Genomic DNA, 25,010 nt, shown 5'->3' with positions numbered 1-25,010 from the left:
GAATTCAGTTACTCAGTAAACCACTGATACACTGAAATAAATTCTCACAATCATTATGAATAGCAGATCAAAGTACCTTATAAATTATAAAGGCTTCCCAGGTGGCTCAGATGGTAAAGAATCTGCCTGCAAAGCAGGAGACCCGGGTTCAGTAAATTATAAAATTTCATACAGATTTGAGAGATTTTAATGTAGTTAACTTCTTTTCTTTTTTTTCCCTTTTTCTTTCCCCACCTTTAATTGCATACCTTCTGGTTAACCTGTTAGTTACGAGCATAAAGATAAACAGACAGCATTCTACAGATTTCCACAATTCATTAAAGATTCAAAAGCTCTTAAAGGCTTCATACATTCCTTAAACACATAGGTTCCACTGAAGTAAAATTCTGCCTATTTTAAAGTGTCTCAAGCTTGTCATTTATATAGATAAAATATAAACAATGGGAGTAGAGGAAAAAAGACCTCAGAAACTTTGGATTTTAATACCAGGCCTTCTGTAAGTCACTGTGTGACCTAACTTTCTCTAGTATTTAAGTCTCTCAACAATAAGTAAAGGAGCTGGAGAGATGATAACTAAAGTCAACTAGCATCATAATACTGTGGTTTCACAGTTATGCCAGCCACGGTGGAGGAACACGACCATGTACCGAAAATGAAGTCCGAGACTGAATTTAAAGAACGAATTCAGGCAGGAAGATGACCGTCTTACCTGATGCCACTACCTTAAATTTCTTCAGTAGCCGAACATGGGTTTCCGGTTTAATGGCGTAGTTCCCGAGACCCGAGCAGCCACAGCTCTCCAGCAGAGTGAAATAGTACAGCAGCCTTTCGTGATCAAAGCCGCCGATCGTGGGGTAAATATACTTGACCATGTGCTTGTGAAAGCCTTCAGGGTCGGTCTTCAGTGTCTCAAAGAGATGAAGGGACTGGGCGCGGTTTTCAATTTCTGCTGTGGACAAGCTGAAATTAAGAGACAAATTATGTTAAGACTGGTAAGATTTGGTTCATTATTTTTTTTAAAAAGTGCCCTTTTTTTGGAAACCTAGGAAAAAAGGCTACTTCTCACAAATTCCTTCTTGCTGCCTAATCAAATACAGTAGTACTATTTGTCTCTGGTACAGGTGCAGATCATTTCCATTCCGAATGGTACTACAGGATTTTCACATTATCTCATGCGGGTCTAAAGTAACCCTAGAAAGTTATATTATTTCACATTTCTGCAGCAGAGAGCAGCCCAGTGTTTACTAGCTAGGAAATGAACCCAGATCTGTCACCTTCCACTATGCATTATTTATTCATGTCATAAGAAAAAATGTAAAATTTGAGCTTCATTATAGAAATGTAAACAAATTTATTATTTCAGGAATTTAGGAAAAAGGGAGGTGAAGAAAAACACCCAACTTTCTGGCGTAAATTTTATATCCAAGAGGCTAGAACTGACATTCAGGAGACATAACCTTGATACTGTGTTCAAACAGAATAACAATAGGAAAGAAGAGATACTTGCACTTGAATTGTCTGCACTTGAAGCCAGTTGAATAAAGCACATATCTTAATGTTTTAATCTTGACTTAGACGTTTTTGTAATGTAATTTATTAGAAGTTATTTAATGTCAAACTGTTGAAAACAATTTTAAAGGGTTTTGTTTGGTTAATCACTTTGTGTTAAATGGGTGATGGAGAGGGCTGAATTTTGGTATCATACTTTCCTCCGGACAGAACACAGTGCCTCCTGCCCAGTTTAATCCTGACACCCCACAAAGGAAGAGCTTCAAGCTTTCTAACTGTAAGAGGTCTTCAGGCAGCCCTGGGCTCTAATGGAAACACACAGCTTCCAGAGTTCATAGTAGCAGCAAAGAAAGAACCTGGGAGCAGAGAATGAGAGCTGGAGCATGAAGAGACCTCAAGCAGGATAAAAGTTAGGCTTTATATAGTTGAAAAGCAACTCCTCTGAAATATGACATTCTATTCACTGGAATTCCCTCTTTCAGAAAGTACCAAGACATGTTTTTGTTTTATGTAAATAAAGTCAATACACAATATACTTTAAAATCTGTATGAGGGTATGATAATACTTGGCATAAAGGCAGCAATCTATAAAGTCAAAATATCAAGCAATTCCAAAATGCTTTTTAAACTTTAACTTCAAGAGAAATCCTATTTTTCTATTAAGATACAATTCAAACATTTGCAAATTCTCTATAAAAATGTTCCTGGACTATAAAAATGCCCCACAGTTTCCTTCTATTCATAACATGCTTTAACTATTTACTAGTCTGCCTGTCCCACATAGACTATGTACACTTGATTGCAAAAATGACACCACATCTTCTTTAGCTTTAGCTTCTCAGCACCAAGCACCAGTGTGTGGTACAAAGGAAACACTCGACATGTACCTTATGAATGCCAAGTAGATGCGAGGAGGAACAAAAACTTAGGTGTCATCTACAGACAAGAGACCTGTGCTCAGCACCAGGGAGGGTATCAAGATTTACAACACAGAACTCTCAGCCAGCAGTATGAAAACCCAGTTGCATTCTAGATAATTAAACAACAATGCACAATAATGGTGTGGGCTAACAAAGGACATGCAATTATATCCCAATCAAAGGGAGAACCACTTGCAGACATAGAGAACAGAACTGTAGACAGAGCAGGGGAAGGAAAGGGTGGGATGAACTGAAAGAGTAGCACTGAAATATATATATATACCACATGTAAAATAGATGGCTAGTGGGAAAATGCCATATAGCACAAGGAGCTGAACCCAGTGCTCTGTGACAACCGAGGGGGTGGGAGGGAGGCGACATATGTATACTTATGGCTGATTTACACTGATGTGTGGCAGAAACCAACACAACACTGTAAAGCAATTACCCTTCAGTTAAAAAAAAATAAAAGGGTAAGGCCACTAAAGCTATAACTTCAGAGGAGGTAGATATCAATGAAACAGAAGGTTTATTGAAAGAAGTGCTTGAAGTGGGTATTGTAGAAAGGAATGAAGCAGAAATAACATGAATGAAAGTATCACGACGAGAGGGCACAAGGCCTGTACAGGAAAGAGTGAGTATAAATGGATGGCTAGTCCCAAACTCTTCTGGATCCTACAACTATTCAAAGTGTGCAAGGTCCCAGAAAGATAAAGACCAATACAGTATACTAACGCATATATATGGAATTTAGAAAGATGGTAACGATAACCCTATATGCAAAACAGAAAAAGAGACACAGATGTACAGAACAGACTTTTGGACTCTGTGGGAGAAGGCGATGGTGGGATGTTTCGAGAGAACAGCATCGAAACATGTATATTACCTAGGGTGAAACAGATCACCAGCCCAGGCTGGATGCATGAGACAAGTGCTCGGGCCTGGTGCACTGGGAAGACCCAGAGGGATGGGATGGAGAGGGAGGCGGGAGGGGGGGATCGGGATGGGGAATACATGTAAATCAATGGCTGATTCATGTCAATGTATGACAAAAACCACTACAATACTGTAAAGTAATTAGCCTCCAACTAATAAAAAAAAAAAGTGTGCAAGGTCATCTCTGAAATACACAGGCAGGCCTCATTTTACTCTGCCTTTTGCTTTACTATACTTCACAGATACTTGAATTTTTTTTTTTTTTAGACAAATGGAAGCTTGGTGGCACCCCTGCGTCATACAAGACGACTGGTGTCATCTTCCCAACAGCGTTTGCTAACTTCGTGTCTCTGTGTCACATTTTGGTAATTCTCGCAATATTTCAAACTTTGTCATTATTATTATATTTGTTATGGTGATCTGTGATCTTTGATGTGACTGTTGCAATTGTTTTGGAATTTTTAAGCAATAAAGTATCTTTTAATTAAGGTCTGCACGTTTTTTAGATGTAATTATTTTTGCACACTTAGACTACAATACAGTGTAAATGTAACTTTTATATGCACTGGGAAACAAAAACTCATGTACTAGCTTTATTGTGATATTGGCTTTACTGCAACGATCTGTAACCAAACCTGTAATATCTCCAAGGTATGCCTGTACTGTATACCCAGTGGTATATGAAAGTCACAGAATTTCTGATGTTCCTTTGTAATATGCTAAGTGAAGTCTGAAGACAATGTAGTAAAGAAGTAAATAGGAAGCTGTGTCATCCTGTTAAGATGATTCATACTCACAAAGATTTGCAAGCAGAAGAACATGCTTGATGGAAGAAGGAAAAGAGAAAAAACAACAAAGAACACCTTGCACTTGTTACACTGATAACTGTGTCAGACAAGTGGAATCTGGGTAATTAGCAACTTGAAAGTGAAACTGTTAGTTACTCCATCGTGTCCAACTCTTTGTGACCCCATGGACTGTAGCCCGTCAGGTTCCTCTGTCTGTGGGATTCTCCAGGCAAGAATACTGGAGTGGGTTGCCATCTCCTTCTCTAGATCTTCCCGACCCAGATCTCCTGTGCTGCAGGCAGATTCTTTACCATCTGAGTCACCATGCAAGCCCAATTACCAACTTACAGATGAGAAACTGTCATTAGAGACGAGTGGCCTGCCTAAGACCAAGTATCCAGTGGGGACTCTGTGTGGATGGGTCTGCTCACCTGGTCACAAAGTAGCCAGCAATTGATGGAGCTCCAGCAGCTGTACTGATAAACATTTCAAAAACAGGATTCCTTCTCTAACACAGACATTAGTTCTCTCTCCCAGTGGCAAAAACCTAAGAGTTCTCCTGTCATACTTCATTCCTATCACCTGATAAACAGAGTATCTAAGACAGACCCATTTACAAAATGGACAATGACTAAATCATAATAGCTTTAGCTCATCTATGTTTGACTTGATTCTGAATATAGTCTCTTTCAGTCAACATTACCGACCCCCTTCCCACCCACCTACTCTCCTGTGCCTGCAATTCAGTTTGCTCAACATGCAATTTTCCCTAATTATCTTGTCAAGAGAGATACTGGAATATCTTTACTGACACATGATAAATACGAAAACCTCCCTCTTCAGTAAATTACAAGGTACTAAGATCTTTTATAGATGCCAGTAATCGATAATCCATTTTAACAGTTCCATCGAAAGAAGCTGTTATCTTCCCTTTGGAACAAGAAATGAAATCTCTACTTAGAAAACAATTCCAAAGAACGCATTCAAGAAGAGTAGGAAGAAATACCATGTGGACTTTTCACTAATCAAATCAGTGGTTGCCCTTAAAAACTGTTTAAGTGATTTTTCTAAGTTTTAGCTGTAAGGCAGCTCATTAACTTTCAGAGATTAACTACAGGAAGAAGCTAGCATTAGTTGTACTAAAGGCACAAGGAATAAATTATTGGTACTAATCCCACGATTAGGGGTTCTGTAATGGCTTCTGGTCGTCAATAACCCAAAAATGTGATTCAAGAACAGCATGAATTGAAAGGACTTATATTCGTATAGGTAAACAAGTTTATTCAAATGTATTATACTTTACTTAATCTGAGACTGAGTGATACACCATTCCATGAGTTGACTGTAAGGAGTACACAGAGGGGGCTGGAAGGAGAGAGGTGAGGGCTCCTGGGAAAGGCTGGAAGGAGCAGAGGGATGGGTGGGCCGAGGGGTCCTCCAAAGACTAACCCCAGTAGTATGAAGATACATCAACCCACATGAATGACCATGACCACGGGTGAACAGGCCCCCACCACTGACTCTTTCCACCACTGTGGAAACAGACGATTCTACCCTTTAAATCACAACTTCTCCAATGTGAGGAGGGAAACTCCTCCTCGATGTGAAGGAAACAGTCGAAGATATTTACCACACAAATGCCTCCAAAGGAACCTGATGGCACAGACCTGATCTGTAGCCCTGCCTGACAGCTGCATATGTGATTAAGTGAGGGAAATGGGGTGAAAAAATGATGGCCTTTTTCAGCTTCTCCAGCATGTTAGCCAAGTGCCTTCACAAACCACAAAATGAACTTTCACTCTGCAAGGTCACCTACGCACTTCATGAGAGGCTCAGTAATGAGGAGGACCTCGGAGTCGACTTCTCATCACACTGGCACTTGGCAAGCTCCTCTGCGGAACGGTTTCTACGGACGGAGCGGTTATGCGGAAGGAAGGCCATGTGAACAGGCCTCGTCTCCTCCAGAAGGACAAGCCTGACCCCTTAAGCCTTCTCATTTCTCATAAATTGCCAACTCTGGCTGGTTTATAGAGTCTCCTATTATTATTTCTCTACCAAAAATATTTTAAAGGATATTATAGCACAGACACAGCAATAGGCATCCTTTACTAAGCACTTCTTAGATAGCAAGTATGCTATCTCATTTAATTCTTATAAAGCAGGTATCTTATAATTGACATTCACATTGACCTGAAAAATAACTGTTCAAAAATCAGATCTGCAACCTTAGGTTGACAGCTGTCAGAGGGTGAGTTCAGTAAATCTGGCCTGTTTCCAGAATTAACAGCTGTTGTTGTTTAGTTGTTAAGTCATGTCTGACTCTTTTGCGACTCTGTGGGGTCAGGCCACCAGGCTCCTCTGTCCATGGGATTTCCCAGGTCCCAGGCAAGAATACTGGGGAGGGTTGCCATTTCCTTCTCTGGAGGATCTTCCCAACTCAGGGACTGAACCTGTGTCTCCTGCTTGGCAGGCAGATTCTTCCCCACTGAGCCACCAGGGAAGCCCAGACTTTAAAATAGCTACTTTTTTCACCCCTGAGCATCTACTACAACATGCCAGGTATTTTATATAAATATCTCAAAGCTTGAAGCAGTTTTGCAACATGGAGTGAGAATACTCATTTTGCAGAGGAGGAAACTCTAGGAGTAGAAGGATGAAACAACTTGCTCACCAAGGACACATTAGAAGGAAGTCACAGAGCTGTGGTGTGAATCCAGACCTGTAGTATTCAAAGACTGAGCACTTTTCACAAGATGAGAACAGGCTCCAGATGCATCTTTGTCTTACTACATTTTATGCCAGTAAAAGGAATTTTTTTCTTTACTATTTGGGGGAAAAGTAGCCTTAAGTATCGTAACACAGAAAGGAAGGTAGCAGATATATGAAAAGAATTGCCTCCATTTGGGTAATGGTAGCATTTAGTTCTTGGAGAAGGCAATGGTACCACACTCCAGTACTCTTGCCTGGAAAATCCCCTGGACGGAGGAGCCTGGTAGGCTGCAGCCCATGGGGTCGCTAAGAGTCGGACACGACTGAGTGCCTTCACTTTCACTTTTCACTTTCATGCATTGGAGAAGGAAATGGCAACCCACTCCAGTGTTCTTGCCTGGAGAATCCCAGGGACGGGGGAGCCTGCTGGGCTGCCGTCTATGGGGTCGCACAGAGTAGAACACGACTGAAGTGACTTAGCAGCAGCAGCAGCATTTAGTTCTTCCGTTTTTAGGATTAGTAGATTTTTTTCTTATGCACAAGGCAAATCACAGTTGTGATCAATATCATGGCCCTTTGGGCCAAAGAAAGATCAAAAGTTAATACATGGCTCAATTTTTAAAAATGGGTAAGATGTATGACCTGAATTTCTATAGTCAATCCTTCGACCCTGATATGGATTCTTCCTGGACTTGAATTTTTATTTACATAACTTTTCAATGTTACAACATACTTTCAAAAAGCTAAGCTGCTTTAAATCCCCCTTTTCACACACTAACTATTCTCACCCTAACTCTTCAACTAAGCCAAGAGATGAAAGCCAGAACTGAGAATTCTCTACATGGCACTCTGGACATCAGCCTATGAACAACAGAAACCCTCAGCTTCTGTTTCAACACAGGAATAGGTAGATACATTAGAGTTCATTGACTTCCTCACAGCTATAATGTGCTCTTGTCCATCCTTATATGTGAGACCACAGAGTCCTAGCAGACAATATACAACTGATTGTGCAAAACAGCACAGCACAGGCAGAGGCCCTTCTCAGCGTCTAAAGAGGTGGCACTGAACTGACCAGCTGAGATGAAGAGGTATCTCACTTGATCTCCGCCACCCAAGCAAGATCATGCAGATAATCAATCCCCTGGGTGATGGAAAAGCACATATCAGAGTGAAATGAAAGTGTAGGATGTGTGGCCTTCAGGTCTGCAGCTTAAATAAGAAGGAAGAGACTGAGGTTGTTCTCAAAGCTGACAATCAAAGGTATCTCTGGCCCCTGTGTAATCCTCCTTTGCTCACTGGACTCCATTCACTCCAACCACCAAGGCTGTTCCTCTACTCAAAAATTCCAAGAATCCACTGTCCCAGAACTGGTTCCCTCTGCAAATGCCTTTTCTTCCTCTCTCCAAGAGTGATCTGTTTGTATCTCCTACGAGAGGTCTTCCCTATCTGCTTCTTGTGGGTTTCCTTTATGGTACTTCTTATGACTAGCAGTTTGTTTTTAGTTGTTAAGTGTGTGTGTGTGTGTGTGTGTGTGTGTGTGTGTGTGTGTGTGTGTGTGTGTGTGTGTGTGTGTGTGTGTGTGTGTGTGTGTGTTACTTCTTATGACTAGCAGTTTGTTTTTAGTTGTTAAGTGTGTGTGTGTGTGTGTGTGTGTGGTACTTCTTATGACTAGCAGTTTGTTTTTAGTTGTTAAGTGTGTGTGTGTGTGTGTGTGTGTGTGTGGTACTTCTTATGACTAGCAGTTTGTTTTTAGTTGGTGTGTGTGTGTGTGTGTGTGTGTGTTTGTGTGTGGTGCGGGTCTCCCCAATTAGAATATACGCTCCATAAGGGTAAGAAGGAGTCCATTTTGTTCAACATTTAAATCTGTGCTCGAAATACAAAGGTACTAGTAAAAGAGATGATGATAATTCTTCATGAATAAACAAAGGCACTATTCCGCCAACTACAAGCATCCTCTGCCATTTCAAAATGATCCCGTATCCAAAACTTAAAGACAGTGATGGAATCAGCAGAATTGACACGAGCAATAACAGGAATAATCTTGACAGACTGAATAGCCCTCTGGCTACACACCTGCCACAGATTTTCTCTAATCTTTACGACCACAACCAGGTGGGGATCATGGTCCTCATAACTAAGAAAACAGCAATGCAAGAGGATCAGGAGACTTGCTCAAGGCTACACAGTTGGGGTTATGGGAGCAGAGCTGGATCTTGAAATGTGGCCTGACTCCAAAGCCCACGGCCTCACACCAGGCCACACAGGCACTAGTAGTTAACGTCATCTCTAAGATGCACCAAAGTGCCTAGAACAGCCCAGAGATGAAGAGGGCTGTGAAGGCTGTGGTGAGCAAGAATCAGCCCTGAGTTCAGGAAGCTGAACGCGCCCAGCAGAGTCAGGGCCGGCCAGCTGGAGCTGACGGCAGGCACACGGACCCACAAAACCATCTCTGATATTGAAAACTACCAAGAAAAAGAAAGAAAATGAGAAGAAACAAGGGGAAAAGGAGACCAGGAACTCAAGTTTGGGTGTTTATGACAATTATCTCTTTCTTACAGGAGTGAAATTCCAGTAATCACTACCATTCATTAAGGATTGATCATGTGTCAGGTTCTGTAGGTTTGACATTTCACCATGAAATCATTTATGACTTAAGAATATAGGAGAATGAGTTTCCGAGAACTGAATTTTCCCATGCAGGCTGACACACAGCTGGCGAGACTATCAGGATGTACTCACGGTTTCTTGATCAGAAGCGTCTGCTTTAGTGTACAAGGCTGCCTCATCCACCTGTGTGCCTGCTTCTGTGTACACTGGCTGAGATGAGGAAATACCTCCAAATTCAACCAAGAGGAAGGAGAGGCAAAATTATAGAAAAATCAACTTCGGGGGCAAAGATGACTTTTTTAAAGGAATAGTAACACAAAAACTCTAAAATAAAGAACGTCTTTTTCTTGTAACTCCAATCTATTGACATCTTATTGGCATTGATTCAGCAAGTAAATACTGGGCAATTTCTACTGTATTAATGGCTGATCTTTAATACTCGTGTGACTAAGCTGGACTGAATAATATGGCAAATAACAGTCTTTTAAGTAAAGAACAGGGAGCACCAAACATCACTTGCTAAATCAACATTAGGTGTTTTGTTGCTCGTAAGTACTGACATCAGGAGATAATAATTTCCTGCTTTTGTAATTGCTGTGAATCTGCATAACCACACTGTGATCCGCTGTAACGATGCGCTGGGAACAGTCATGCACGTCACTGGATTGCCTGATAATTTATAATATACTCAGAGACCAATGGGGCATCCTGTTTGGACAGATATGACAACCTTTTATGGAACAGTCAATGAAAAGAGACATTTAATAAAATGCCAAAATTTTTTAAGCCAATATGCATTTTTTTAATAAACATTTATTTGAACATGTCTATGCCTCCAAAATGGTGAAGTTACTGCAATATTTATCACAGATTAATACTGTCACCCATGTAACAATTTCATAAATATTTAAGATGTAGATTGTGGAATTCCAGAAATATTAATAAAATTAAAGACGATAAGTTATAACAGGTCTTGACCATTCAACTGGGATGCTGGGAAAGATTGAAGGCAGGAGGAGAAGGAGACAACAGAGGATGAGATGGCTGGATGACATCACCGACTGCATGGACATGAGTGAGTAAGTTCCGGGAGCTGGTGATGGGCAGGGAATCCTGGCATGCTGCAGCCCGTGGGGTCACAAAGAGTCGGACACGACCGAGCAACTGAACTGAACTGACCATTCAACACTACCCCTCTTCTTTAAACCCTTTTGTCCCATAGCTTCCCTAGAACAACATTCCTCCCTCTCAATTGCTGATTTTGTCCCTTTTGCGGCAGCTCTTCCTCTTCCTAATTGTGGAAGGTCTTCAAAGTTTGTCTTAAGTCTTTCTCCTCTCTCATTCTACAATCACTCCCAAAGAATACCAGCAACATGGCTTATTTATCATCTGTGTGCCTATGACTCCCAAATTACTATCTCCAAACTCCACCTTTCCTTATGAATCCCAAATCTGTAAGACACACTGTCCACTTGATCTTTCGTCTTGGGAACTGCCACATGTATAACACTTCTATTCCTTTGCCTTTTCCTCACCCTCCCCTAACCGTGTATCCCTAACTAGTATCTTCTGTCTCAAATGATGTCATCATCCAATGGACTGAGCAAGTAAAGCCCTGGACGTAATTTTTGACCCTCTTCCTTTCACTCACCTCCATAGCTAGTTTATCCTTATTATTTGACTTATTTAGTGCCATCTATTTCACTTTGCAGGTATCTCTGAAGCCCATTCTCATCATTCCTATACTTTCAAAACCCTACTCCAGGCTATGCTCACCCGTCCTATAGTCTATTACTATCATAATTCCCTAAACAGTCCATATATGTCTGCAATGGCCTCCCTAAAATCTTTCCTCAACATGGTGGCCACAATGATCTTACCAAAATGAAAACCTGATCATGTTACCTCTCTGTCTTATCAGAATCCTTAGGTACCTTCCTATCACTCTCAGGAAAGAGCCCGCAGCCCTAGATAGGGCCCACATGGTCTTGTTACAAGGTCTGGTTCCCCCCATCTCACATCATGCTCCACTGACTCTCAGGGCCTCATCTATTAGGCCTGCAGAAGTCAGGTTCCATCCTGTCAAGGGGCTTTTTACAGTCAACTGTCCTGCCTTCCTAGAAAATGCTTCCCATCTTCTCATAGTATATTCAACACTTAATTTTGAGTCAATAGTTATGACTCAGCTCAAGAGTTACTTCCTCAGGAAAGTCCTCCCTAACTATGCCAAATCCCCTAGTTGGGATCTCTTATACAGGGCCTGTCACAGTTTTAATTTCACACTTGCCTATGTCATTATTCAATTATGATCTGTCTCCTACCCTAGACTAAAAGTTCCAGGACAACCCAAATGTCTGCTTTTGTTCACAACTGTAACCCTAGGACCTAACACTATTTCTCGTACACAAGAGATTCTCAGTAAATATCTTTGAATCAATGAATAAAAAAGTCTCAAATTCAGGATTATTATTACTGAAAACAAAAACTAAGACGATCCTTAGCATATTGGTGTCTAAAGAGATGTATGAAGAGAGATTGTACAGAGACCAGTCGACAACAGCTCAAAAGGAAAAGTAAATTGAACAGCACAACTTCAAGATTCCTCTAAAACAGACTCTGAAAAAAGACATGGACATAAACTTACACAAGTCGCATGCTTACCCACTGTCTGTGAACAGGAACTCCAAATGGGTCATGAAAACCTCCCAACGGGAGACGCTGTAGCGCTGGGCCAGAGAAAGAGCGATGCTGTAGACATTTTCCTCCAGTGTCCTTCACAAATGTGCATCAACCACAGGGAAGGGAAAGAAGAGAAACACGTGACCTTAATCAGCAGAGAAAGCGTTCATTAGGACTGCTCTCCAGCTAAAGGGGATGTAGCCAGTGCAGACCCTCTTAAGACATTTCACAGTAATTCAGGAAAAGTACACCCAAGGGATTTTAACGCTCCTTCTTCATTGTGGTGTGTTGCAATTGACCCAGGAATCATCTAGATCAATGGACCTCAAACAAGGGTGACTCGGCACCCCTCAGGAAACATTTGACAATTTTGTCTGGAGACATTTTTTATTGTCATGGTGGGCGAGGAAAAGGAGAAAGAGGCTGGCATCTAGTGGGCAGAGGTCAGGGAGGCCGCTGACCAACCTACAATGCACAGAACAGCCTTCCTGTAACAAAGAATGACCCAGTCCAAAACGTACTGAGATCAAAAAATTATGGTCTAGATACCAGAGCCTACAGTGAAAAAAGAATACAAAGAAATGGATCCCTGACCCACAGGTAAATCTCAGAAAATCATAGTTAGTCACTCAATAAATTCTCATTTTCTACACTGGGCCAGCTATTGTGCCAGCTGCTTAAGACATCAAAACAACAAGATATTTCTTGACGAACTCACAGCCTAATGGAGTGTGTGAGGTATGAACCAGGCATCAAACAGAATGGGGGAATGTTAAAAGACTAAAAAATACTGTGAGGATACAGATAAGAGAGTGAACAGGGATTAACTAAGCAGAGGTGGTAAATAGGGAGAAGAGACAAATGGACTTTTGATAGGAGTGTCACAACCATGAATGCACAGGGTCTTCAGGTCTGCTGAAGGACCTATACTTTATCCTACAGGCAATGGAGACTCAACGGTTCAAACCAGGGAATGATGTCATCAGATTTGAGAATCTCTACATATGTAAACAATTCTGGTCCAGAGCACCCACATAAAGGCCATTTTGGAGAGACAGTCACAAGACCCCAACTTTCCTGAAATAAAGGAAACATAAGGATGGAATTCTTCATTGGAAGGATGGTGGACAAAACCCACAGAAACGGGAATGAAATTCCTATTACCATCAAGTAATACTGCTAAGACTACATTTAGCCTCACTAAGGAAACTGAAATTTGTAAGTTGGATCATCCAGCAGCTGGCAAATGATTTCCATTCAAAGCCAAATAGTAAATCTTCCAGGCTTTACCACCATACGGTCTCAGAAGCATATTCTTCTATTGCTTTTTACTCTTGTTTTTCCAAAAACCTTTAAAAATGTAAGCCATTTTTAAAAAGGTAAAGCCATTCTATGCTCATAGACTATAGAAAAGAGATAAGGACTGAATTAAGTCTGCCAATACCTGGATTATTAGATAACTGTCATTAAAAATTATTTCTTAAACGATTTATTGAGTACTGACATCCACAGGATAGAATGAGAGTTTGTGGAGAACAGGGACCATTAGCGGTTCACCCTTCCTATTATGAGAGTCCGGGACAGCATCTGACACCAGGTGTGTGCCAAGTATTCACGTCTTTATTATCTGATAAAAGTGGGAAGAAACCAAAGTATATTCTGTTTTCCTCAAAGTCACCCTAGCCACTGAGACAGTAATAACTAAGATAATACGGACAAAAAAGGACAACTACAATGTATGCACAGAAAACAACGGCCATTAAAATGGACATACAATTAGTAAGAAAATAAAGAATGGCCACATTTGAAGGTGGAGCTGCAAAACAGAAGGAAGCAGGTTCTTCAAGGATTCTTTTGTGTGAGACGCTAAAATGCTGTCTCCAAATCAGAATTGCTAACTCAGAATACTCATAGATACTTTGAGATATTTTGAACAAGCCATCTAAAGACTGCGGTGTATATTTATAAGCAACAGATTGTGGAGAAGATTATATCATATATTTATCAAAAGCATATATTTGTCCTCTAGGATATGTTTCAAATAGCATGTGCTAGCTGGAAGCTTAAAAAAAAAGACAAGACAAAGCCCTAGCAAAATGTAATTGATGATGTAAGGCATGCCTTATCTTGTCAACTTGTATCTGCATAATAACCTTCTTCTAATAAACCATAAACAATCTCACTCAGGATTACCAAATGCCCAAAGAAAAGCCCACTGGACTTGGCAATAGGAAGCCCAGGCTCAACTCCTGGCTCTGCAACCTTGAATAACGCTTTAAAGCTCTGTGCTTCTCACATTTCTCTTCCGAAAGTAAGGAGACTGGATTAAATTATCTCTTCAGTCACTTTCAAATTGGACATTAAATGAACCTAAGAAATTATGAACCTCCAGGAGAACAGAGGGGAAGAGAAAAAATAAAACTGTACATTTCTCTTAACTGAATTCTCCCATAGGTTGTCCCTACTATCTTTCTTTGATCTCCTTTTTCCCTGCCTCACTATAAAAAGAATTTGAATGTCTTCTCATAGGAAAAAAAGCCCAGGATAACATAAAGTACTATTAGAGTTCCAAAGCTATTTTGCTGCTTTAAGATTTAAGAATAATGATGAAAAATAGCAAAGACCACTGCCATAATCAAGACTGTCTTTGCTATTTTAAGGTACTTCTCTTGAGTGCGTGCTAAGTCACTTCAGTCATGTGTGATTCTTTGTGACCCCATGGACTGTAGCCCATCAGGCTCCTCTGTCCATGTGATTCTCCAGGCTAGAATACTGGAGTGGGTTGCCATGCACTACTCCAGGGGACCTTCCTGAGCCAGGGATCGAACCAGCATCTTCTACGGCTCCTGCATTGCAAGCAGATTCTTTACTGCTGATTTTAAGGTACTTATCAGGAGAGATTAATAATTGTAAAATGTAGGCACAGTCTAACCTTGTTTCAAAGGCTAGAAACCTAGACTGAACTGCATACCAATGCTTCTGGGAGAATACAATCAGGCAGTGTGGGGAGGGTGCATCGTGCTGAAGATGTGATGCCTTTGGTAGGTAGCAGGAAATCACTGCTGTGATCCTTACCATCTATGGAAACTTGGGCCAATTACTTAATATTAATAAGCCTTAAGTTCTTTGCAAAAGGAAATGGCAACCCACTCTAGTATTCTTGCCTGGAGAATCCCATGGACAGAGGAGCCTGGTGGGCTACAGTCCATGGGGTTGCACAGAGTCAGACATGACTGACAAACACTTTTAAGTCCTTCAGCTAAAACATGGGGATAACAACATTTTGTATCAGAGGGTTACCTTTAAGGATTAAAAGATGTTTTCAAAATAAAGTTTACAGAGCATCTAACACCAGTCTAGGCCCGTAAGAAGCACTCCACACATCAGGGTGTTAAAAACAAAACATACCTCTAACTTAATAACCATTGTGGGTGAGCCCACTTTATAAAAATATCTTGTTTAACTTCCCCAACACCTGACATGTAATTCTCATTTGATGAGAACTCACTTGATCGAAAACAAAAAATAAGGACCAGTATTAAAACCAAGGGGAACTCCATACCTAGAAGAGGACATTCCCACAGGTATGAACTGTACTACCCTCTCACAAAAGGGCTAACTTTTCTCTGGAAAGGGCTAAGGGACAAAGGAAAAGACGGAAGCTGCTACAGGCCTCGAACAAGAGAAACTGCCAGAGTGGAAGATCTGCTTTCTCTAGGAACCCAGGACAGATGAAGGTGCCCTGGACCCACAACACGTGGTCCCTCCTCTTAGATTAAGTCGACTGTACCTATTTTTAACACAGTGAGGAAATTAAACAGCCATGTAGTAGAAAAGTGAGATTCCAGCCAGGAACCAAAGGCAATCTTGTTTTTAAATTTCTAAAGTAAGCTTCATGGGCTTCCCAGGTGACACTCAGAGTAAAGAACCTGTTTGCCAATGCAGGAGACATAAGAGACCTGGGTTCAATCACTGGGTTAGGAAGATCCCCTGGAGGAGGCAAGGCAACCCATTCTAGTATTTCTGCCAGGAAAATCCCATGGACAGAGGAGCCTGGCAGGCTACAGTCCATGGGTTGCCAAGAATAGGACACAACTGAAGTGGCTTAGCACGCACACGGTAAGCTTTATATTTTTAACCCCTGATCATACTGCATCACCTCTAGCATGGTACTGGGATTGGGATACCAAAATCATAGGGAAATTTTCTTATAATTATCATCCTTACTATTTTAAATCTGCAAGCATGAAATACAGTCTGCATCTACTGATCATTCAGAAGGCAGCCATGCTAACCATGATCCCACCAACAAGCCGTTTGTGAAGACTCACACTTCCCTCACAGGGTCGGAAGAAGTAGGGGAAACCCTGCTTACGGTAACCATGAATGTACATCTTCAAGGGACTGTGACTCATAGTCCTGATGACTCAGCTTGTCCTTGTGTGTGTTCTCCCATCCCTTTATGAGACAAAGGTATCTCTTACTCTGCCAGGCCAAGGATGGTTTCCCTTTTGTACTGGTCGTCGGCCGTGAACCGCTGCACGTCCACACCCTTCCGCAGGCCCTGGAGGACCTGAGCCTGAGTGAAGTCCAGCAAGCGTTCATTGTAGTAGTGCAACTGCTTGGTCAGTGCAGCAAGGTCTTCGGGCCACGCCTCGTGTCCATACAGAGTCACATGCCTGCTGACCATCTTGATCAGTTCTTTGGGATCAGCCTGTGAATAACAAAAAGAGTAATTAGGAAAAAAAAATAGTAACAGTGGGAAGAAGGTCACGTCAACTGGGCGTCTGTCTGGCCCTTCACACGGCCACTATCTAATCAAGGTTTACAACCACCCTGGGAAGTCTGTTGCAGAGGTGGTCCATTTTTGCAGACCATAAGAACAGGACACAGAAACTGAGTCTAGGAATGGATTTTTGGACGCCTGCTCTGTTCTTCCACCTTAAAAACTCCATCCACTTAAAAAATACATATGCTTGCTTTTTCAACTACCATTAGATAGCTGAGCCTATTCCAGATCTCTTCCCTAATTATCTGATCATTTATAATAATTCACCCTGGAAGCAATTTTGTCATCATTGCCCCTGGATAAATATTCTTTGGACCATCTAAGTATTATCAATAACAAAGTTGTAGTTCAATAATCCCATTAGAAATGCCTAGACAGTTAAGTAGAAGAGTCTTTTCTCCAGGGATAAGTAAGGGGAAAAAAACCCATCCCTGTTCCTACAATCATCATTTTTCTCTAGTTTCATAAGAAAGTATGCAACCAATTTTTACTTGGCTCAGTCTGGGGCTCAATGGGACACTGTCCTGTAATTCTTTGACTGATTGAAAAAACCTAATGCTGGGAAAGATAGAAGGTGGGAGGAGAAGGGGATGACAGAGGATGAGATGGTTGGATGGCATCACCGACTCAATGGACATGAGTTTGAGTAAACTCTAGGAGTTGGTGATGGACAGGGAGGCCTGGCATGATGCAGTCTATGGAATCACAAAGAGTCAGACACCAGTCCCTCAGTCATGAGCGACTAAATTGATACTGATGTTACAAAACAATTACTCAAAAATAACAAAGCCCAGAACTGATCAGCTGACAGAAAAGGTGGTTAGCTGACCACATGTATTTATATTAAAGCTGGTCTGGGTGTCAGTGAAGCCATAGCAGCTCCACCATGATTCCAGAGTTACCTAACATGTGAACAACACTAACTCAATCCCTCCCAGCTTCTGAGAAGACATGGTGCATATTTTAATATAAGCACATTAGGAAAAAAATAAAAACACACTCCCTAATCTACCTGTGGTTCTCTAAAACACATCTAATTATAATAAGCTGTCAGCATTTCTCATGCATAAGTCATTATTTTGAGCTGCACAGGAGATTTATCAGTGTCGGGTCTATATTGCCAAACCTAGCCTGACATTCTCTCTCTTGATCCTACTAAGGAACAGTCTGGGAATAATGATAAAAACCAACTAAAGAAATCTTGGATTCCAACAGGTAAGAAAAGGTCAACCTTACCAAATGTTTCCCCTATCTCTATGCATACACTGAGTCCTATCCTCAAAAACTGCAGATATCTGTCTCAAGTCAAAAGACCTGGCTTTGAAAACCAATGCTCTCAAGTAAGTAGCTGTGAGATCATCTGTCATTCACTCAACAAATACTTTTTGTGCACCTATTATTGCCAGGTGACACCCTAAGATGTGACCCTTTCCTCCAGGAATGTAGTCTATAAGGAAAGACAATCAAGCAAACGACTATAAGTGGTTTGAAACCACTAAGCACAGGGCGCTATGGGAATGAATACAGAGGGGTCGGCTTCGGGCACGCGTCAAGCAGGGCTTCGTGGAAGAGTTAATTTCTAGTCTAACTATTCAGGTGTTAAGTAGTAAAAAGGCCATCAAGAAACAGGGGTTCCCCTGGTGGATCACTGGTAAAGAATCCACCTGCCGATGCAGGAGACATGGGTTCAATCCTGGTCCAGGAAGATCCCACATGCTTTGGAGCAACTAAGCCCATGGGCCACAACTACTGAACCTGTGCTCTAGAGCCCAGGAGCCACAACTGCTGAAGCCCACACACCCTAGAGCCCATGCTCTGCAACAAGAGAAACCACCACGATGAGAATCCCTCACACCGCAACGAGCCTCTGCTTGCTGCAGTTAGAGAAACACCTGTGCAGCAAGGAAGACCCAGCATGGCTAAAAATAAATAAAATTATATTTAAAAAAGAAAAAAGGGAAACAAATTCCAGTAAAGGCGAGAATATGTGCTAAGCCTAGATGGCTAAGCCCTGATGGGAAGATGGAGTGAATAAAGCTGATCTAACTGCATTTAGAAGTGACTTGGGAATAAGCTGTATAAGGCTGGCATATCTGGCAGTGGATTTAGGCAAATCAGATTCCATTCCTCAGCTCTTAGTGCCTCTTCATCTGTCATTTAACCCGGCTCCCTTCTGCTTACAGACTGAAGCTCACGAGGCCCCTCCCTGAACCACCGCCCAGAGGCACAGCCCCTCTGGAGCTGTCCAGCACACGGATGTTGCCAGGGAGCCAGCAGCCCATCCACACATGCTCTGCATCCTGGTGTGCCCTGTTGTTGCCTGCTCGTCTCCACCTCATCCGGTGAGCACTTTTCTGACTAGAAAGAGAGAGAGCAGGAGCAAATATCCAGCAACTGGGGTCTTAGGGCAGCAGGACAGCTCTTCTGGAGGTGTTCTTTCAGGGAGCTCTTTGTACTGGTTTTGCACTCCACTAGCAGACTCATCGGGGAAGGCAATGGCACCCCACTCCAGTACTCTTGCCTGGAAAAACCCATGGATGGAGGAGCCTAGTAGGCTGCAGTCCATGGGGTCGCTAAGAGTCGGACACGACTGAGCGACTTCACTTTCACTTTTCACTCTTAGGCATTGGAGAAGGAAATGGCAACCCACTCCAGTGTTCTTGCCTGGAGAATCCCAGGGACGGTGGAGCCTGGTGGGCTGCCTTCTATGGGGTCTCACAGAGTTGGACCAGACTGAAGCGACTTAGCAACAGCAGCACGGATTTGGTACCTGTATTGGGAGAATACACTACATATCTGATCTCATTTCTATTCTCTTTCTAACACCATTTATGAAACAAATTCCCAAACCAGGTTAGAGAGTTCAGCTTCAAGAGTATTGAATAGCACACAGCAATAATGAACATAACTGCCACTACTAACATTACACCAGCTTTTCTTTATCTTACAGAGAGTTTCAAGTCTCCACATACAACCTTCATTTTCATATGTGGCAAAAAAAACACCTATTCCTTTTTTCCAATGAAGAAAATGGCATGACAGAATGTAATAAGCATGGATACACGTAAGTTACTAGCTGGGTGCCCTTGTGCAAGCTACTTGACAACTACAAACTTAATAGTCTTATCTATAAAATGGTAATATACTATAGTTTACATGGTTGCACAAAGCCTAAGAAACTACACACACACACACACACATATATAAAATACACAAACCAAGACCTGGTCTGTAGGAGGGGCTCCAAAAATGAAAGCAATTATGGAATTTACTCAAAGGTATTCCCAGGTGGCACAGTGATAAAGAAGCTGTCTGCCAATGCAGGAGACTCAAAGATACGGGTTCGATCCCTGGGTCGGGAAGAGACCATGGAGAGGGAGGGAAATGGCAACCCACTACAGTAATCTTGCCTGGAGAATCCCACGGACAGAGGAGCCTGGCAGGCAGCAGAACATAGGGTTGCAAAGAGAAGGACACGACTGAATGACTATGCACGCACATTACTGATACATCTGTTACATTTTCATTGTACTTCTGTTGCATACTTTACATTGCCTCTCTTTTAAGTATTAAATTAGTTTCTGGAGGGCAGAAACCATGTGTACTTAGTGAATGTGTCTTTCCCACAGGACGTTAGAGCTGTGGGGTAAAGGCGGGGCACACCAAAGAGGAGCAGCAGATTTTATGTCAGTAGTACTAATTTATATACCAGATCCTTTGCTTACTAGAGATGCAATTTGGGGCAAAAATTCTAATGAATCTTTTGGCCGACCAATACTTTGTTCTTGACACACGCTTCACAGAGAGTAGATGGATGAGCATGTTTTAAGTTCTAGCTTTCCATGCAAATTATTTTCTAACCATTATCACTACTACTTTCTGTCCCTTCCTCCAGAAACTTTACCTGTCATGATTACTTCCAATGTAAGTTTTAAATTCTAGTAACAATTCTTCCCCTGGGCTCATCATAATTTCTCTCAATATATTCCAAAAGCATCCTTTACTCAGCCCAACACATTTCGTACATTCATTCATTCACTTCACAAGTGCACAGCATTAAAGTTTATAAAGCACTTTCACATGATTTTGATCTGACCTTCATACCAACCCAGTGATGGGCACAGGAGACTGCTGGTAACTGCTTTATAGATGCCAATCTCTAATTAGGCATCCTGAGCTGGAGTCTCACAGCAAGGAAGAGACTCAAGCCTCCTGGTCTCTCATCTCATGGGCTCTCCACTGTACCAGCAGAGCTCCTTGAATGTCCTACATCCAGCTTCACATGTAAAGTCACTAATTTTTGAGCAGAGTATATTCAAACCTCTCTCCCTCTTTTTCCACCTAAGTTCAAAGACATGATCCATGAGTACAAAAGCTTTTAGCATCTAAGAAACTTTTGAAGGACTTTACGGGTAGCTTTGAAATCGCCCATGTTCAGTATTGAAATGATACTACAAAAACTAAAAACATAAAAAGGCATCAAAAATTTAAGAAGTGTAGAGAATTAAATTATTCTAATTTTCCCCCAAATCTGGCAATGCAGTTTCTTTAAGGTGTAGGAAAAAATATGCTTTCTTTAAAGACTATGGCCAAGTCCCTGTAAAAAAAAAAAAACAATTTTTTAATGTACATAAATATTTATGACACTAGAATGCTGAATGACTTCATCTAGTACTACTAACTAGTAGAGGTAATAAATCCATTCAGGCTTAATAGTCTCCATTTCTTGGTAATATTGTTTGGAAAGTTTTAAACAGGTGGTATGTTTCCCCTCTAGGGTTGTTATTTGCTTGAGATAATTTTCTCCTTAGTATTTTCAATTAGTAGCTTAAAAAATTCATCTTAGAAATAGTCTACCATAAAGTTTTGAATTTCATCCCCTGCTGGGTTTGATTCTCTAGCATATAAAACTAAAAGACACATTTCCATTTTTAAATGATTTTATCTTCTTAAACTTTTTTTTTTTTTTAGCTAGAGATATCATACTTCAAGATGCATATACGTGAAGAGGGATAAATTAGGAGTTTGAGATTAGCAGATACACAGTATTCTGTATAAAATAGATAAACAATGAGGTCATACTGTATAGCACAGGGAACTATGTTCAATATCTTGTAATAACCTACGATGGAAAAGAATATATGCACGTGTATACTTGCATGCTTATAATGTATAACTGAACCACTTTGTTTGTATACCAGAAATAAACACTTTGTAAATTTCAATACTTCGATTTGTAAAAAAATTACAATACTTCAGTTTGTAAAAAAGCAGTTTGTAAAAAAGAATATTACAATAATTACAAAGGTAAGATACAAATAAACAAGGTACAGAAATGTGTATAGCTTACTCATATCTGTATTAAAAAGTTGTTATATAAATATGTACATCCGTAACTATTTCTGGAGGGATACAAAAGGGAAACTGACCTTTTGTTTTATCCTATTTTCATCATCTGTTTTTTGCCATGTGTGCATTGTTTTTTTAACATAAAAAGTTGATTAGGACAAATACTAGAAGAGGAAATTCTCTGCAAGTGACCATTTGCCAATCATCATTATAGATCTCTAAAAAGAAACATGAGGGACTTCCCCAGTGGTCAGGTGGCTAAGACGCCACACTCCCAGGGCAGGGGGCCGGGGTTCGATCCCTGGTCAGGGAACTAGATTCTATATGCTGCAACTAAGATCTGGTGCAGCGAGCTAAATCAATCCATCAATCAATCAGTCAATCAATAAATATTAAAAAGAAAAAAGGCCCGCTGGGCTGCTCCAGTGATCACCCAGGTTTGCTGCCGGGTCCTGGGCGTCTGTGTGGCTGACGCAGGATGTGCTTCGCACCAAGACGCACAGGCTTCTTATCAGAAATGACACCACAAATTATATCAATACTTTCATTCAAACCTAGTAATCTACCTAAGTTATCATTCCCACAGCTCAGAACTGCAGGGGGTGGAAAGAGAAAACGTGAAAAGACTGCGCAAATAAAAACAAGCTGAACTGATAATTGAGTGGAAGCAAAGCTTCGTGGAGAGTTATTATGTGTGGGCAACAAATTGAAACCACTTGAATCTCCGTTTCCAAGATGATTCATCAGGAGTTTGTCATGTCTAATTCAAACTCAGCAGTGTGTTTTTTTGCAGGGAGAGATACTGAAAAGATTCAAATAATGAGCCATTAGGTAGTCAATGGACAATGCAAACATACTTAAAACATCCAGCTAACAGGCCCATCCATGAAAAGTAAGGACTCCCAAAATGTAATACTGACGGCTGTTCGAACCGTAGCAGCTGAAATGATTCCTCAAATTAGTCACATGCCAACAAACAGTCACTGAGTAACTAGAGGGGGGTGATGTCCTCGGGATTCAGAATAGACGGGGATTCCTGCCCTCAAGAGGATCATATGTGGAAAGAAGACGAGGTGCACCGGCTACCACAGCCTACAAGATCCGCTCCAGGGGACATCTGAAAGAGAGCTGTCTTGTTAACTTGTGGCTCAGCTGGTAAAGAATCTGCCTGCAATGCGGGAGACCTGGGTTTGATCCCTGGGTTGGGAAGATTCCCTGGAGAAGGGAAAGGCTACCCACTCCAGTATTCTGGCCTGGAGAATTCCATGGACGGAGAAGCCTGCTAGGCTACAGTCCATGGGGTCACAAAGAGTCGGACATGACTGAGCGACTTTCACTTTATTTTTCAAATTAAAAAAAAAAAATGTATTTACAATAATTAGAAAGGTAAGATAGAAAATTTTTTTAAAAAATCATTTCAGGCAGCAGAGAAAGCTTCACACAGGAGGCTTTTTTAAGCTCAGACTTATCTGCTGCTAGGAGAAGAAGCAAGAGGTATTTCAGGCAGGAGAATTACATCTGCACAGACACCAAGATGTGGGAAAGGATGTCAAATTCAGAGAAATATACAGGCCAAACAGTCAGAGCATAAACTTCAAATGAGCCAGTGTCAGGATCATGACTGGCAGGGTGAGGAAGAGCTACCAGTGTTCACTGAGGGGCTTCCCAGTCAAACAGGGGAGTAGAGATTTCAGCCAGCAGCCACTGCAAAGCGGGTAGAAACATCATGCTGGGAGTGCGAGCCAGAGATCACTCGGCTCCGAAACACAGGGACACGCTGCTTCTGAAACAAAGCTGGAGTGGCCGCATGACCAGGCGACGGGCAGGGAAAGACTGGAATCAGGAGCTCTGGTGACCGAGGTCACTTTCTACCGGAGCGACCCTGAGCAAGTAACCCAATTTTTCCGAGTCTTACCTTCTGCACAGAGGCCGCCACTTCTGCAAAATGAGGCTGCTCAATGGATCAAACTGCAGAATGAATGTGAAAGGTACTAAGACAGCCTATGCCTTCCCAAGGTGAGTCTCATCCTTCTATCATTCCCAGACAACTCCCCTAAACAAGCCCCACATACACCACTGCTGTGACCCCTCCTGACACCTTCCCAGCCGAGAGGAGACCCGATCGGGTCACAGTGAAGTCTGGTCACCGACTCCACTGCTATCCTTTCCCTCTGGAGTTGGGCAACACTTCTGTGCCTCACATTTTATAAAGTAATATTTTAATACTTTCTTAAATACTTGTGAAAAAACACTAGAGTACACAGGATGGCACAGGGACATATTAACTTCTCTGTTACAGGTTCCATCCCTCCATCTTGAATTCTCTCCTCTCCCCAGTCTTCCTGATGCTATGCTTATCCTTTTCTTTAGTCAAAGGTCACCCTCTTAACTAAGGCCTTTCCTGAGCCTGTTTTAAACTGTACTCCACTGCTTAACTTTCTTCTTTGCTTTTTGTTTTCAAAGCTCTTATCATAACTAAACAAAGAATATATTTTATTTACTTTTTTTGTTGTTGATGGTGCCCCCTCCCCAAACAGAATATAAATCTGAAAAGGAGAAGGGTTTTTATATAAGCTGTCCACTACTGTCTTCCCCAGATCTAGAACACTGCCTGGCACAAGCAGTCATCTGACAAATATTTTTGATAAACACACACATAATCCAACTGCTTCCTATGTACTGAAGGACAGCTCATTAATTTTGAGTATTCTACCCCAGAGA

General features: G+C 41.5%; 1 protein-coding gene across 1 annotated transcript in view; it reads right to left on the bottom strand.

Annotated features, from left to right (window-relative positions):
• The window catches only part of NBAS (NBAS subunit of NRZ tethering complex), a 308,614-nt gene that overhangs the window by 90,532 nt on the left and 193,072 nt on the right, over positions 1–25,010 (bottom strand). The window contains exons 41-43 of the mRNA XM_043469328.1: positions 16,636–16,865; positions 12,134–12,244; positions 710–960 (exon numbers count right to left, since the gene is read on the bottom strand). Coding sequence (XP_043325263.1) covers positions 710–960; positions 12,134–12,244; positions 16,636–16,865 — 592 coding nt within the window. The remainder of the gene's footprint in view (positions 1–709; positions 961–12,133; positions 12,245–16,635; positions 16,866–25,010) is intronic.

The sequence above is a fragment of the Cervus canadensis genome, chromosome 5 (assembly GCF_019320065.1).
Source record: "Cervus canadensis isolate Bull #8, Minnesota chromosome 5, ASM1932006v1, whole genome shotgun sequence".
NCBI lineage: Eukaryota > Metazoa > Chordata > Mammalia > Artiodactyla > Cervidae > Cervus > Cervus canadensis.
Note: the sequence above shows the minus strand (reverse complement) of the source record. Positions and strands in the feature narration are given on the sequence as shown.